General features: G+C 36.9%; 1 protein-coding gene across 1 annotated transcript; it reads right to left on the bottom strand.

Annotated features, from left to right (window-relative positions):
• Positions 1–8628: 8628 nt before the first annotated feature.
• Positions 8629–11660, bottom strand: LOC110878772 (sucrose transport protein SUC8). Its single transcript, XM_022127133.2, has 4 exons — positions 10312–11660; positions 9831–9894; positions 9693–9736; positions 8629–9059 (listed from the first exon to the last, which is right to left on the bottom strand). Exons 1-4 carry the CDS (start codon positions 11533–11535, stop codon positions 8886–8888), a joined length of 1506 nt encoding a protein of 501 aa, XP_021982825.1. The 5' UTR covers positions 11536–11660; the 3' UTR covers positions 8629–8885.
• Positions 11661–15148: the final 3488 nt, after the last annotated feature.

Here is a 15148-nt window from a genome sequence, read left to right as displayed (position 1 = left end):
CCGCACAACATGAACCAACCAACACAACCCTCTCACAACCGCACAAGCCCATTAGAGAGGGGGCCGCATTCTTTTGTGATCGGACCATAAGGGCGGCCCATGTATGGGTTCGGCCCACATACCTTACACACATAACACTAGGATGTTAGTAACCTTTACACACTTTGGCAAAATCATTCTCACACAAGAAACCCTAGACTTCTCTCTCTCTCTCTCTCGTTTGCTTGAAACCCGACGGCACCAAGGAACATTCTTGTTCGGATCACTCTCTTGCCATCGTTAACCGGTTAGTGTGCTTAAAATTGTTTCATGATTGACTGTTTATGTTGTGCTAATAATTGGCCCACTTGTATGCATTGTGTGATGTTCTTGTGAATTGATAATCGGCTACCATGATGTTTATGTGTATGAAGATGTCAATCGGCTGCCATGTGTTGATTCGGATTGTTTGGTGATGCTTGTTAGATTGACTATTATGTTAAGTTTCAGATTATTGCACAAAGATTTGGATCGGATAGTTTGAATGTTATATGTTATTCTTGTTGATTTTTAATTAGATTAGGGTTCATACGATTCATGTTGTTACTGCCCGTTGATCGATATTTTGGTTAACTAATTTGTGAAAACTGTTAATTGATTTGATAATCATGGAAACCGAATATGTTAATTGATTTGCATAAATGCTTGTAACCGATCTGCATGAAATCAGGAAAATGGTTACAATTGATAGAACAACACGGTTGCGAGTCGATACCTCCAGTTGCGACTCGAAACCACAACACTAGCACAAGCAGCACAAGTCGCAACCGAGGTTGTGAGTCCTGTTGCGACTCGTAACCGGACCATGACGAGCCGAGACCACCTGTTGCGACTCGTAACCAGCTGTTGCGACTCGTAACCCCCTGTTGCGACTCGAGATCGCCGGTTGCGACTCGAGACCAGTTATGCATGTACACTGTTTGGACCCTACACTATCACGGGCCCAATTGATTGGGCCAAGTAATTGGACTTGTTTACATATCTGCTAATTGGGCCGAGACCTTTATGTTGGGCTGTTATGTGGTTGGGCCGGGATGTGAGGATCGCACAACATGTTGGGCCTACTATCTTTTGGGCTTGGTTATTTAAATCGTTCAAGTATGAATATGATATGCTCTTGACTGTTAACGTACCAAACGTGTTACCATGAACTTTACGTGCTCATGACTTGTTAGTCTATGTGTAAACATACGTGCTCTACTTGAACCCAACCTGACTTGTTAGTCTATGTGTAAACATACGTGCTCTACTTGAACCCAACCTGACTTGTACGGTAATCCTGTTAGGACGTGTTTGATCACTTTTAATTCAAGTAACTTTGGTATAACCTGCCGAGCAATCCCAGGTGAGTTCATTGCATTCTCTCAAGCATGCGTCCCGGTGGTTTGGGACAACTGGTAAACATTTGGAAGGGAACTTGGGGTAAATAACTGAAACATAGAAACAATCATTTACCGGATTGCCTGTAAGGCAATGGGGTAATTAGTTGATAGCGCTATTAGGTTTGGCACCCTCACACTGGGCCGTAAGGACGGGCGTGAACTAATTACTGGGACAACTTGTAACGCGGATATAAGACCTCCTACAGCTTGACAAGGTTGTTTGATACCTTGACTTTGACCAATGCCTGTAGGGCATTGGGGTTAGGCATTCCCATCATTGACGCTGCATACGGTACAATAATCAAGTTAACAACGACATTTGAACCAAACAACGAGTTGATTTAACTAATATCTAGTAACTTCACACGTAAGCAACACCTTGAACTCACTAGCGTAGTCTGACACACTTGTTTGCATGCTTGTAGGTCGTTAACTTTGGAACATGGACTTGCTATCTGGGCGTGCTGGAGTGGTCATGGATCGAAGCTACTGGAATAATTATAATTGTTACCTTGGTTTTAAGTTTATTTTGAAACAATTACTAAACGACGTAACATATGCTTCCGCTACATAACTCTTGGAAATTAATATTGTGTTTGACATTCAATCTTGACGATTAATGACATGTTTTATTTAAGTATTTACTATTGGTTCAATGTGATTGGTGGCTCAGACTCTGATGTGTAACACGCCTCGCGGGGTTTCCGCAGGTGATATTTTGGGGGTGTTACATCTGTGGAGTGTGACTTCTCTAAAGTAACAAGGTTAGGTACTAAGATCTGGAATGACGAAAATACCTTAAGTTCTCGGTTACATTTTAACGCTCATTAGCCTTAAGGCCTTAGAATGTTACAAAATTAAAACGTTAAAACCTCCGAGTGTTACTTTAAACTATAAGTACCTGAGGTTGATACTTTCCACAAACCACAGAGAATTAAAGTGTAATTAACTCATTCATTTACATAGCAAAAGTCTAATTAGTCACACTTAAGAAGAGAGAGATAAAGAGAGGAAGAATGACCGGGAGAGATTGGGAGCATGGCCACAAAAGTCATGCAAAATTACGTAACTAGAGGAGACGATGTAGTGTTCCCCGCTCCCTCACCCCTCCATCTCAACACTCCGGGAGTATAACACTTAGCCTTAGCGCTTAATTTTTGAAAAATTGATGTAATTCAATAAACTATAAACTAAAAAACAATTTAATTAATTCAAAATTTGACAAATGGCTTATATAATCAAGACGTTGAGTTCATTCTCTCACAAAGTATAGTATCAAATAAGAGATTATTTTGGTACCATGACACATTGAAATTCCTTTTGTAAGACCAATTTTCATATCTTGAAGTAGATGAGGGCATTTAAAAAAATAGACATGCATACTAACCTTGTCTAAAAAACAATCATTAGGATTACGTACATACGTTTTTTAGGAAGATTCAAGGAACTTGTGATTATTAGGATTACGTAAAGATCAAACTTTCAATATGATTATTCAACATGAATAGTCTATATAGTTTATTCTTAACTAGTATTAAGAAATCCCCGTGTTGCGGCGGGGGCGTAAAACCGTGCCAAGTAGCACCAATACTACACCACTGTCGGTGACCACCAACACCGGAAAAACTCGTAAAAACAAAATAAATTAAAAAGAAAAAAATAACACCGAAGGAAAAGCAAAGTAAAATCTTTGAACCACGTACGCCCGTTGCGGCGTGTTAAAGCAAAGAAATTAGACCGAAACGTAAAACATAGAAAAAAATAACTAAGTTGGTCTAGGACACGCGCGTTGTGACAAACCTGCCAAGCAAAGAAAAATAGACGTGTTACGACGAGTCTGTCATGTCAAACGGGAAAAAATAGACGAAAAAACGTTGAACCCCACACGTATGTTGCGGCGTGTTAACTTGTAAAATATAGAACGAAACGTAAAACGAAAAATTTGCAAAAAGATGAAAAGTATGGGGCACCAAAGTTGAAGATAAAAAAGTATTAGGGTTACATTGTAAAATATGAAAAGCTTAAGGTTAAAGTATAAAAATCAAAAGAGTTAAAATGAAAAATATTTTAGTATTTGGATTAAAAGTGAAAAATCATTTTTTTTTTTTTTGAAAAAATCACCATGCTAGGGATACAACTCCATAAAACACAAAAGTGTTACTTATTTATAGTATGGAAATATGAAAAGCTTCTCGTTAAAGTATAAAAATCAAAAGAGTTAAAATGAAAAACATTTTAGACTTTGAATTAAAAATGAAAAATCAAATTTATTTTTTAAAAAACTCCCCATGCTAGGGGCACAACTCCATAAAACACAAAAGTGTTACTTATTTATAGTATGGAAATGATGTGATGGCGAAACGTAACAACAAAGAAGCTAAGAAAATACATTATTATACGACAATACATTTTATTTCTTATGGAAAAATGGATAAAGCAAATAACATGGATAAAGCAAATTACAAAGAGGTTTAAAGACAAAATGTTTAGGTTTTTATGGATAAACCGTTATTTTGTGATATTGAACTTGCTTGCTCATTGTGCCACCAACAAGTAACAACCACATGTCCTACTTTAACTTAATTAATAATTTATATATAGAAAAACACAAAAAAAGGAAAAATAATCAGCGTGTGGATGTGATTTGTGACACCCCAGGAAAACCAGTGAACAATACAACTTACCTAGCTTCCTCAGTGAGTGCATACCAAATTTTGGGACGAAATTTCTTCTTAGTTGGGGATAATGTGACAACTCGTATTTCAAACCCGTCCTTGTATTGCCTGTAACGTTTGTGAACTTGATTTAATTATTGAATGTTATGACATTATAATACGTGATTATGTGAATCTTAGTTAATGAACGTAAGTTGTTATGTGCATTGTGTAAATATGTGTATGTATGTATAACCCAAACCGCACAACATATGCTCAACCGCACAAGCCCACTTTGGGCCGTACCTCTTATGCTCGGATCATAAACAACCCGTGAGGGGGATTCGGCCCACTACACTTATGCAAGTAACAAGTAGAGTATAGGGTATACACCCCATTTGTTACAAAGCACTATACACGCAAAACCCTAACTCTTTCTCCCTCACGAAAACCGACGGCAAGCATTCCCCTGGCAATCGAAGATCTTGTCTTTCAATTGGATCTCTCTCTTTCTGCTTGATTCTAATCGGTTAGTATGTTGTTATTGTTTTTCCTTGTCGATTGATGATATGATTTCATGCTAGACTAAATCGATTAGGATTATACATGAGATATTAAGCTAGAACCGATTTGATGTTGCTATGCCTTGCTTGTGGATTAATGATGTTTGATTGTTGTTGATGTTCATGCAAATCGGATTTCACCTTGCTGTCTCGAGAACCAATGTTCATAAATTGGCTTCATGTTTGTTAAGGTCGAATATATTCAAGGTTTTGATATGTTGTTCATGAGTGTGATTATTAGGGTTCATAAGGAATTGCTTAGAAAAACGTTTGTTTGATCGATTACATGTTAAACGGAAAGTTAGAAACTTGTTGATTGATAAAAGATAAATAAGGAAACTGATTACTTGAAATTTGTAACTAATTGCTTGATTCGCGAAAGTTGTTAGCCGGTCGCACAAGACATCTTGGTCGCACAAGATGTCCAATCGCACAAATGGATCAGTCACACAATCTGATCCGATCGCACAAGTCATTGGGCCACACACACACGTACAATCGCACAAACTACTGGGCCGGACAGCCCAAGTGTCCACTCGCACAATGTGCCTTGGTCGCACAAGGCTAACTGGACCGCATAAGATTGTTTGTTTAATTATGTTGTTGGGCCGGGTGTCATGTTGGGTTGGGCTAGTTTGGATCGCGCAACCCAAAGGGTTCGCACAAGACTTAGGCATTAATTAATTGGGCCGGGAACTGTTTGGGCCTAGATTTATATCGCACAAGATGGTTGGGCCCGCACAAGCTCAACGGCCCAACCATCCGAGTCGCACAAGTTTGAAAGTGTTATGATTTGACTATTGATATGAGATTCGGTGCTTGCCATGATCTACGTGTTTATGATGTATTAACTCTATGTAATCGTACGTGCATTACTTGAACCAAACCTGACTTGAACGATAAACCTGTTAGGACGTGGTTAACCAACCTTAGTTCAAGAACTCTTTCCTTTGTGTATCTGCCGAGCAACCCAAGGTGAGTTCACACACCCAAGGCATGGGGTTCCCAGGGTGGGAATGGGATTGGATGATTATTTCGTGCGTACATAGTTAATGGAACCTAATGATATGGTCCTCAGGGTGAGGATGGTAAATGATAAGATACGGCTAGACTAGTATACCTACTTGAACTGATCTTCGCACACACGCCAAGGGTTGGCTGCGATATTATGACTGATCTTCGCACACATGCCTTAGGAAGGCTGCGAACTATACATTCTAAACTTCGCACACATGCCAGGGTGGCCAGCGATACAAATATACATAGTCTAGAAATACTTGAGAACTTTCCCTAATCTTCGCATACATGCCTAGAGGGCTGCGATACGAACTAATACGATACATGATTACATGAACAAACGCAATGCTTACTATACCATTACTATTACTGAACTTACTTTCTGTGAACTCGCTCAACTAGTTGTTGACTCTCTGCTGCATGCCTTGCAGGACCTTAGGTACTTAAGGAGCTTGCACAAGGAGGAGCAGGTCGTTGTGGGAATTGGATCGTGAACAAACACTTATTACTTTTCATACGTTAATACTTATGTTGGGTTTTCCACGTTAATGCTTCCGCTACATCTACTTATGTCGGTTTTAATAAACACCTTTCGTATTGATGGATAACTTTTACTATTTAATTACATGTTCAATATGATTGGTGGCTTGATCCTGGTCATGTCACGCCTTCAAGCGGTGGTACTCCGCGTGTGGGATTTTGGGGGTGTGACATGATTAGCCATAATTTTCTTGCAATGTTATTTTTTATAAGACATATATCGAGACTTCATTAGGTGGTGGTGAAGAATTTATTTTTTCAATTTTTCTAATTTTCTTACATGTGAGACATAACATAATAGAGGATTTGGACAATTGACTTTGCAAGATTGTGGTTCGAATGAAATTAGCAGGGACGTGCAACAATCCTCGTTATTGATTTTAAACGTGTTTAACACAACGAAACGTAGATAAAAAATACGTCATGACAGTATATTCTGACATCACAAAAAAATCACGTTGTAAATTAAAAAAGTCATAACTAAAATCGTGTAAAACCATAAATTATTCAAACTAAAATCGTGCAAAACGATAATTTATTCAAATTTATTACAACTATATAATTTTTTTTAGAATATATGTAACTTTTTTTACCATTTCATAAACTATTTAGTTAAGTAATTATAAAAGTTTAGTTAGATAATAAGAGAAAACGAAAAATAGTCTTTCAATATTATAAGAGTTAAGTATGTTGTTAGTTCCTATGGAGTGTGATTTCTCTAAAGTAACAAGGTAAGTACTACATACTACTAAGTATCACCAACCATGATTTCCATTAAAAACAATTTAAAGTTATTCATATTTCCATATTCAATTTAAAGTTATTCATATTTCGATATTCTTGTACATAATAACAAAGAAGCTAAGAAAATACATTATTATACAACAATACATTTTATTTTTTATGGAAAATGGATAAAGCAAATTACATGGATAAAGCAAATTAAGAAGCTTAGAAAATACATTATTATACAACAATACATTTTATTTTTTATGGAAAATGGATAAAGCAAATTACATGGATAAAGCAAATTACAAAGAGGTTTAAAGACAAAATGTTTAGGTTTTTATGGACAGTCGTTATTTTGTGATATTGAACTTGCTTGCTCATTGTGCCACCAATAAGTAACAACTACATGTCCTACTTTAACTTAATTAATAATTTATATATAGAAAAACACAAAAAAAAGAAAAGAAAATTAATCTTGTGAGCGTGTGGATGTGATTAGCTATAATTTTCTTGCAATGTTATTTTTTATAAGACATATATCGAGACTTCATTAGGTGGTGAAGAATTTACTTTTCAATTTTTTCAATTTTCTTACACGTGAGACATAACGGAATAGAGGATTTGGACAATTGACTTTGCAAGATTGTGGATCGAATGATATTAGCAGGGACGTGCAACAATCCTCGTTATTGATTTTAAACGTAGTTAACACAACAAAACGTAGATAAAAAATACGTCATGACAGTATATTCTGACATCACAAAAAAAATCACGTTGTAAATTAAAAAAATCATAACTAAAATCGTGTAAAACCATAAATTATTCAAACTCCGTGCAAAACGATAATTTATTCAAATTTATTACAACTATATAAATTTTTTTAGAATATATGTAACTTTTGTTTTTACCATTTCAAAAACTATTTAGTTAAGTAATCATAAAAGTTTACTTGGATAATAAGAGAAAAGGAAAAATAGTCTTTAAAATATTATAAGAGTTAATTATATTGTTAGTCCTGTGAAGTGTGATTTCTCTAAAGGAACAAGGTTAGGTACTAACATCTGGAATGACGAAAATACCTCATTTTAACGGTCAAGCCTTAAGGCCTTAGGATGTTACAAAATCAAACGTTAAAACCTCCAAGTGTTACTTTAAACTATAAGTACCTCAGGTTAATACTTTTCACAAACCACAGAGAATTAAAGTGTAATTAACTCATTCATTTACATAGCAAAAGTCTAATTAGTCGCACTTAAGAAGAGAGATAAAAAGAGGAAGAATGGTCGGGAGCGATTGGGAGCATGGCCACAAAAGTCATGCAAAATTACGGGAACAGAAGAGACGACGTAGTGTTCCTTGCTCCCTCACCCCTCCACCTTAGCACTCCAAGAGTATAACACTTGCCTTAGAACTTAATTCTTGAAAAATTGATGTAATTCAATAAACTATAAACTAAAAAACAATTTAATTAATTAAAAATTTGACAAATATCTTATATAATCAAGAAGTTGAGTTCATTCTCTCACAAAGCATAGTATCAAATAAGAGATTATTTTGGTGCCATGACACATTGAAATTCTTTTTGTTTGACCTGAAGTAGATGAGGGCATTTATAAAATAGACATGCATAAAGTTATAAACATAACACATAATCTTTGCAACCTTTAAAATCTTTGTATCAATAATAGGATAATTTAAGCACGCATTATATAAGACCCAATATATGAAACGAGCTCTTGCTCGTACCATAGTTACATAGCAATAAACACACATAAAATAACCTATTTATAGTCTATTTAAGTGACTTTGACCTAAATACCAATTGACATGATATAATAGTACATGCCAACCGGTTGAGCAAAAGATAACCGTCGCAGACCATCGTTTTGTTTTAAACTAAGTTATAACAACAAAAGCAAGATTTAGACACAAAATAAGCTTGAAAAAACGGCACTCTCTCTTTAGTGCATTGGTGCCCCAGAAACCTTTGCTAGCACATCTTGAGGTGGTGATGGAAGCAGAGTAAAGGCCAATATTCCACTTATTGCTGCTGCGATTGCTCCTACGACAAATGCCGGCAGGTTTCCAAACGAAAATAATGAATCCCACGGTCCACTTAGTAACGATACAAAAATCTGCAATGCGCAACATAAAACTCATACTTAGACAAGTGTTTTATGTTTCCTTCAGTTTCAAATAGTATGAGAGTGAGATAGTTTGAGGGAGCAAACTATAAGGAAAAAAAAACCTTTATTAACAGAAAATTTGGTTGAATAAAAGATGGTGGGTAATTCATATATTAACAAGTTAAATATATATACATGATAACCACCTGAGTTAATGCTTTATTGATCATTCGATTTTATAGTTTTGTGACTAGGAGCAAATGAGCTGAGCCGGACATGAGCAACATATTAACGGCTTGCTCAAACCTCGAATTATGCCAAGCTTAAATGAGATCGAGCTTATTTTGTGCTCATTTGATAAGTGAACTCGATCCTAAGCGAGCATACTATTTAAATATTTTTATGCAACAATTTAATATATATTTGCATAAAAATTACACTTTATATAAAAAAATTATGATTAAAACAATCAAATAATATATTTTATGTTGTAAAATAAACATATAAATATAGGTATGTATAACTATAACTACAAACGCACGTCATATAATAACTGAATAAGTAAAAAGTTATAAACGAGTTAAGCTCGAGCTCACCCAAGTTGTATCTATGAACATAAATATAGATAATGTGTAATCATACCTGTGGTATAACAATTGCAAGGTTAAGAACACCTAATGATAAACCTGTATAAACAATAAAAACATAACAAAGTGTAAGTTTCACCAAACTTATAATTGTAAAAGGTTTGAATTATTAAACAAATTTAGTAAGGTTTACCTTGTCCTAGTCCTGAGTCGTTAGAAAAAATGGAAGCCAAAGCACATGGAATACTGAAAGTTACCTGATGTGAAAAAAAAAAATCATAAATTAATTTACCCATAAAACATAAATATTCACAATTAATATACGTTATAAATTTAAAGATTTTTAATACAAGTAAATGATTTCGGATTAAAAGGTAAGTAATATCACCAACCATAATTTCCATTAAAAAAGAATTTAAAATTATTCATATTCTCGTACATAACAATTGCATCCGTTTTTATTCTCACCTTAATCCGAAACGTGCAACGAAAATACATATTTTTTTAAATGTCATTAAATCCTTTGTAACAGAAAAACAAACATATTTTATAATTTCAAAAAAACAATATTCCAACTGTAAAACATTTTCATCGTGTTAATAACGTATTTAATACCCAATTTAATTCACCATATTAAACCACTAAAAACCTAAAAAAGAGACTTTTGAACTCACCGAAAGCGGGATACCAAGAACAGCAAAAAGAGTAAATGCACCGGCCTTCACACCGGCCGAAGGTAACCGACCAGACGTCACACCGTCAGCCTGCCGTGATTCCTCCGCCATCTTCGAAACCAAAACAGTCATCCCCAAACAAACCGCTAGCAACAAGTTCACCCCACCCCACAACCGCTTCACGCCACCACAAACCCTTGTCAGCTGGTCCATCCCCAGTGACGTCACCCCAGACACCACCGAATTCAACAACAGCCCCAACGCACCAGCACTCACACCCTGGTTATACAACTTAAGATTGTTATCACCACCGTACACATCACGTCCCATCCAATCAGTATCAAACAACAAAAACGGAAACCATGCAACCCAATTCAGACACGTCACCAATAACAATATCCACATCGGCTTTGACAACATCTTCAACGCCCCAACCATTTCCTTAAAAAAAACCAGCTGCTCCACTTTCCCGTTTTCCGTTTCGGAAACGTTATCTATCACGGTTTCCGAAACGGTTGTTAGGGCGACCACGGTTATGATTAATAACAACGCTATGGATATGATAAAACATGTTTTCAAATTAGCGCAGTAAATGTCACACGCATGTGTTTTAGTAAACGGAAAGATTTTGTACAAGTTCGTTTTCGATCCGGCCGCGTAGCCAAGAACGTTACCCAAGCCCATAAAAAAGGCGAAAAGCGAGTTTCCGGTTCGGATTCGTCTCGAGTCCGAACCGGATAAGTCCGCTAGCAAGGCCCGGCACGGGCCCTGTAGCATGTTGTTTGCAACGTCTAAAATCCAAAACCCGATTACAAATACGGATATTGCACGGGGCTTTGGGGCGGTGCCGGGTTTATCGCCGGTGGAAACGCCAATGTCGGCGGCGAAACCGATTAGGAAGACGGCTACGGCGACTAATATGGCGCCGCCGGCGATGAAGGGGCGGCGACGGCCGAACCGGGAGGTGCAGCGGTCGCTGTAGTAGCCGACGATGGGTTGTACGATCATGCCGGAGATTGGGCCGCAGAGCCAGATGTATGAGGACCATTTGTGTGGGATTCCTAACAGCTGGACGTATGGAGTTAAGAGGGAGAGCTGTAGGGCCCACCCGAACTGTACGCCGGCGGCGATGGCGGCGACGGTTATGATTTGCCACATCGGACGTGGTGGTGGTGGGGACTGGTTTTCTAGTTGCAAGGGTGGAGGTAACTGAGGGGTTTTCATGGTTACAATGTTGATGATGGTGAATAATGTTGTTGATTTGATGATGGTTTGGGCGACTCACAGGGCAGCTACTTATGGATATTGTGGGAATAAATGCTTTCACACAAAAAGAAAATGAAATTTGACCCAATTAATGTATATGGTTTTTGGATTCTTGCAAATCAAGATTTGGATGGGTTGTTTGTACAGTTTTAAATTAATGTTTGGAGTGGATAATTCTTTATTTAAGGTTTAAGGTATTATTAGTTTTTTATTTAATTGGATAACATTTGTAACGTTAGTAACAAAAGAGTTTAATTTTGTAACGTCGATTAAATAGGAAAAGGTTAGTAATTAATATTTCGTATTAAAGAGGATATTGGTTTTTAGGTAATAACATTTAATATATATTATTATTAATTTATGATCTTATATCCAAATTAGAAGCAAAAAAAATATGAGATCTTTCATCTTGCTTGTTTGATCGATATATCAATTCACCCTCTATATTCCTTCATTTTTTATATAAAGTAATGTATTATTTAATGTCTATTTTTTAACACTAAAAACGATATTTTTTATTTTATTTAAAACCTTAACTCGATGACGTTAGCGAGTAACCAATGATGGAGGTATTGTTTAGAGAATAACTAAGAAGACGGAGGAAAGTGGTGGTTGAAAGGGTGGTTATGGTTGGAGGTGACAATGTATGGTGGTGGCGATGCAAGATGGAGATGGTACTAAAAACGCATCAGAAAAATTAATTTTCCAGAAATTGGCTCATTTCGAAGACAGTAATTCATAGACAATTCAGACAGTTCACAGTGACAGACAGTTTTATGTGTCCATTGCGTTTTAGAAATAAGAGAGTTTTTATGTGGTTTCTGGCTATTGCATTTTAGAAAAAAAAACACATTTTTAAGTGTTTTTAGTCATTGCGTTTTAGGTAAAACACATTTTTAGGTGTTTTCAGTCCATTGCGTTTTAAAATGAGTCATTTTTAAGTGTTTTCTGGCCATTGCGTTTTACATATAAGACATTTCTTTGTGTTTTGGTGCATTGCGTTTTAGGTAAAACACTTTTTTATGTGTTTTCAGTCCATTGCGTTTTAGAAAACAGACATTTTAAGTGTTTTCTGGCCATTGCGTTTTACAAATGAGACATTTCTTTGTGTTTTTTGGTGCATTGCGTTTTAGGTAAAACACATTTTTATGTGTTTTCTAGTCATTGCGTTTTACAAACAAGAAATTTCTGTGTGTTTTCTGGCCATTGCGTTTTACAAAGAAGTCATTTCTTTGTGTTTTTGGTGCATTGCGTGTCATTTTTTATGTTTTTTTTTTCATTGCGTTTTACGTAACTGGTGGTTTTTCTATTGCGTTTTACGCAATTGGGTTTTAAATTTTTTTTTTAAATATATCAATAGTATACTCGTTTTAAAGATAAAAAAACGCTCGTTTTTTTGGTGCAATTTTTATAAAAAAAAATAATGTCGTATGAAAGAGTTATTAATGGGGGGAATTGGAGGAGAGAGAAACTATTGGCTTGGATTGACTAGAATGCCCTTGAACAAACTCACGCGCCTCTTTTCTTACTTTCAATTTCCCTGATTTAATCTTAGCCCTTGATTAACTTAATGGATTGCCAAGATCACTTCCTAGCCAAATAAACTTACTATTGTATCTCCACCCTTTAGGTAATAACATTTAGTATATATTATTATGAATTTATGATCTTATCCAAATTAGAAGTCAAAAAAATATGATATCTCACCTTGCTAGTTTGATCAATATATCATTACACCCTCTATATTCCTTCATTTTTATATAAAGTAATGTATTATCTAGTATCTATTTTTTAAAACTAAAAATGATATTTTTTATTTAATTTAAAACCTTAACTCGATGACGTTAAGGAATAACCAATGATGGTGGTATTATTTATAGAATGACTAAGAACACGGAGGAAAGTGATGGTTGAAAGGGTGGTTACGGTTGGAGGTGACAATGTATGGTGGTGGCGATGCAAGATGGAGATGGTGGTGGTAGTTGTTGTACATGCATATAAGAGAAGAAGGGACTGTTGGGTGTCTTAATTGTTTAATTTTAGTTACTTTATTTAAATTCCTATATTGTGTTAAAATTAAAAACCTGAAGAATAAAATGGACAAGGATCCTTTCTGTAAGAGATTTTCTCAAACTTGATCCTTCTCATTGATCTCTTGATAATTTATAATACAAAATAATTACAAACTAGATCTCCTATAATCTCTACAATAATGAGTAAATCAGTTGCCTAAATATACAAGATACTATTACACCCCCGCAGTTGAAGCATCGGGAGGACCGATGTTGAGACTGGAACGAAAGTCATGGAATAAAACACGCGGGAGCCCCTTGGTAAAAATATCGGCAATCTGATGACGAGAAGGAACATGTAAGACACGAATGTGACCGCGTTGAACCTGTTCACGAACAAAGTGAATGTCGAGCTCAATGTGCTTAGTGCGCTGATGTTGTACCGGATTACCGGAGAGATAGACTGCACTGACATTATCACAGTACACCAATGTAGCACGTGAAAGAGGATGATGAAGCTCGAGAAGAAGATTACGCAACCACATTAGCAACACCTCGATATTTCGCTTCCGCACTTGAGCGAGAAATAGTGGACTGGCGCTTGGAAGACCAGGAAATAAGATTATCACCGATATAAACACAGTATCCGGACGTAGAACGACGAGTATCAGGGCATCCAGCCCAGTCCGCGTCAGTGTAAGCAATCAACCGTATACTGGAAGTAGGTCCAAGATGAAGACCAAAATCAGTCGTGCCCTGAAGATATCGAAGGATGCTTTTCAAGGCGTTCCAGTGATCAATCCGAGGTGCGTGCATATGCATGCAAATCTGCTGAACAGCATAAGATATGTTTGGTCGAGTAAAAGTCAAGTACTGTAACGCACCAGCAAGACTGCGAAATGTCGAAGGATCATCATGAAGGGGGCGAGGGCAGTGGCGGCAGCTTGAGAACCGCGAGTGGCCTGCCGTTTCTTCTTTTGTTCCTCCATGTTCAACCTGGACCGAACTTCGTTGAAGTCCGGTAAAGGGTCACGGTTTTAAAGTACAGTGGAGATGCTATCGTATTGCTCAGTAAGACCGGTGAGGACCTTGATGACCAACATCCGGTCATCAACCGGAGACCCGACACTCTTGAGTTGTTCAGCAAGATGCTTCGCATGCTGACAATAATCAGCCATGCTGGAGAAATTTTCGAGTGACAGGTTAGCAAACTCTTGGCCGAGGAAGATTGCACGAGTATTTTTGTTATCATTAAATTCGCTTTCAACAGCTGACCAAGCATCATGAGCGGTCTGACCTGGTTGCAAGATTATGTGAAGAAGAGGAGCAGAGATGGTGGCATAGATCCACTCGAGAACCACAACATCTAGCTGGTTCCATAGGGTTTCGGCCGCACGGGCGGCGGCTTCATCTTTGGCGGCAACCGCTGCATCTGAGGGTTGTGCGGCAAGTTTGGGAGCGGGCTGTTTGGGAGACAAGTGGTCGAGTACTTCGTAAATCTGACAGTGCACCTTGAATAGAGTTTTCCAGGTGGTATAGTGTGTTGAGTCTTTCTCCAA

The sequence above is a fragment of the Helianthus annuus genome, chromosome 9 (assembly GCF_002127325.2).
Source record: "Helianthus annuus cultivar XRQ/B chromosome 9, HanXRQr2.0-SUNRISE, whole genome shotgun sequence".
Taxonomy (NCBI): Eukaryota; Viridiplantae; Streptophyta; class Magnoliopsida; order Asterales; family Asteraceae; genus Helianthus; species Helianthus annuus.
Note: the sequence above shows the minus strand (reverse complement) of the source record. Positions and strands in the feature narration are given on the sequence as shown.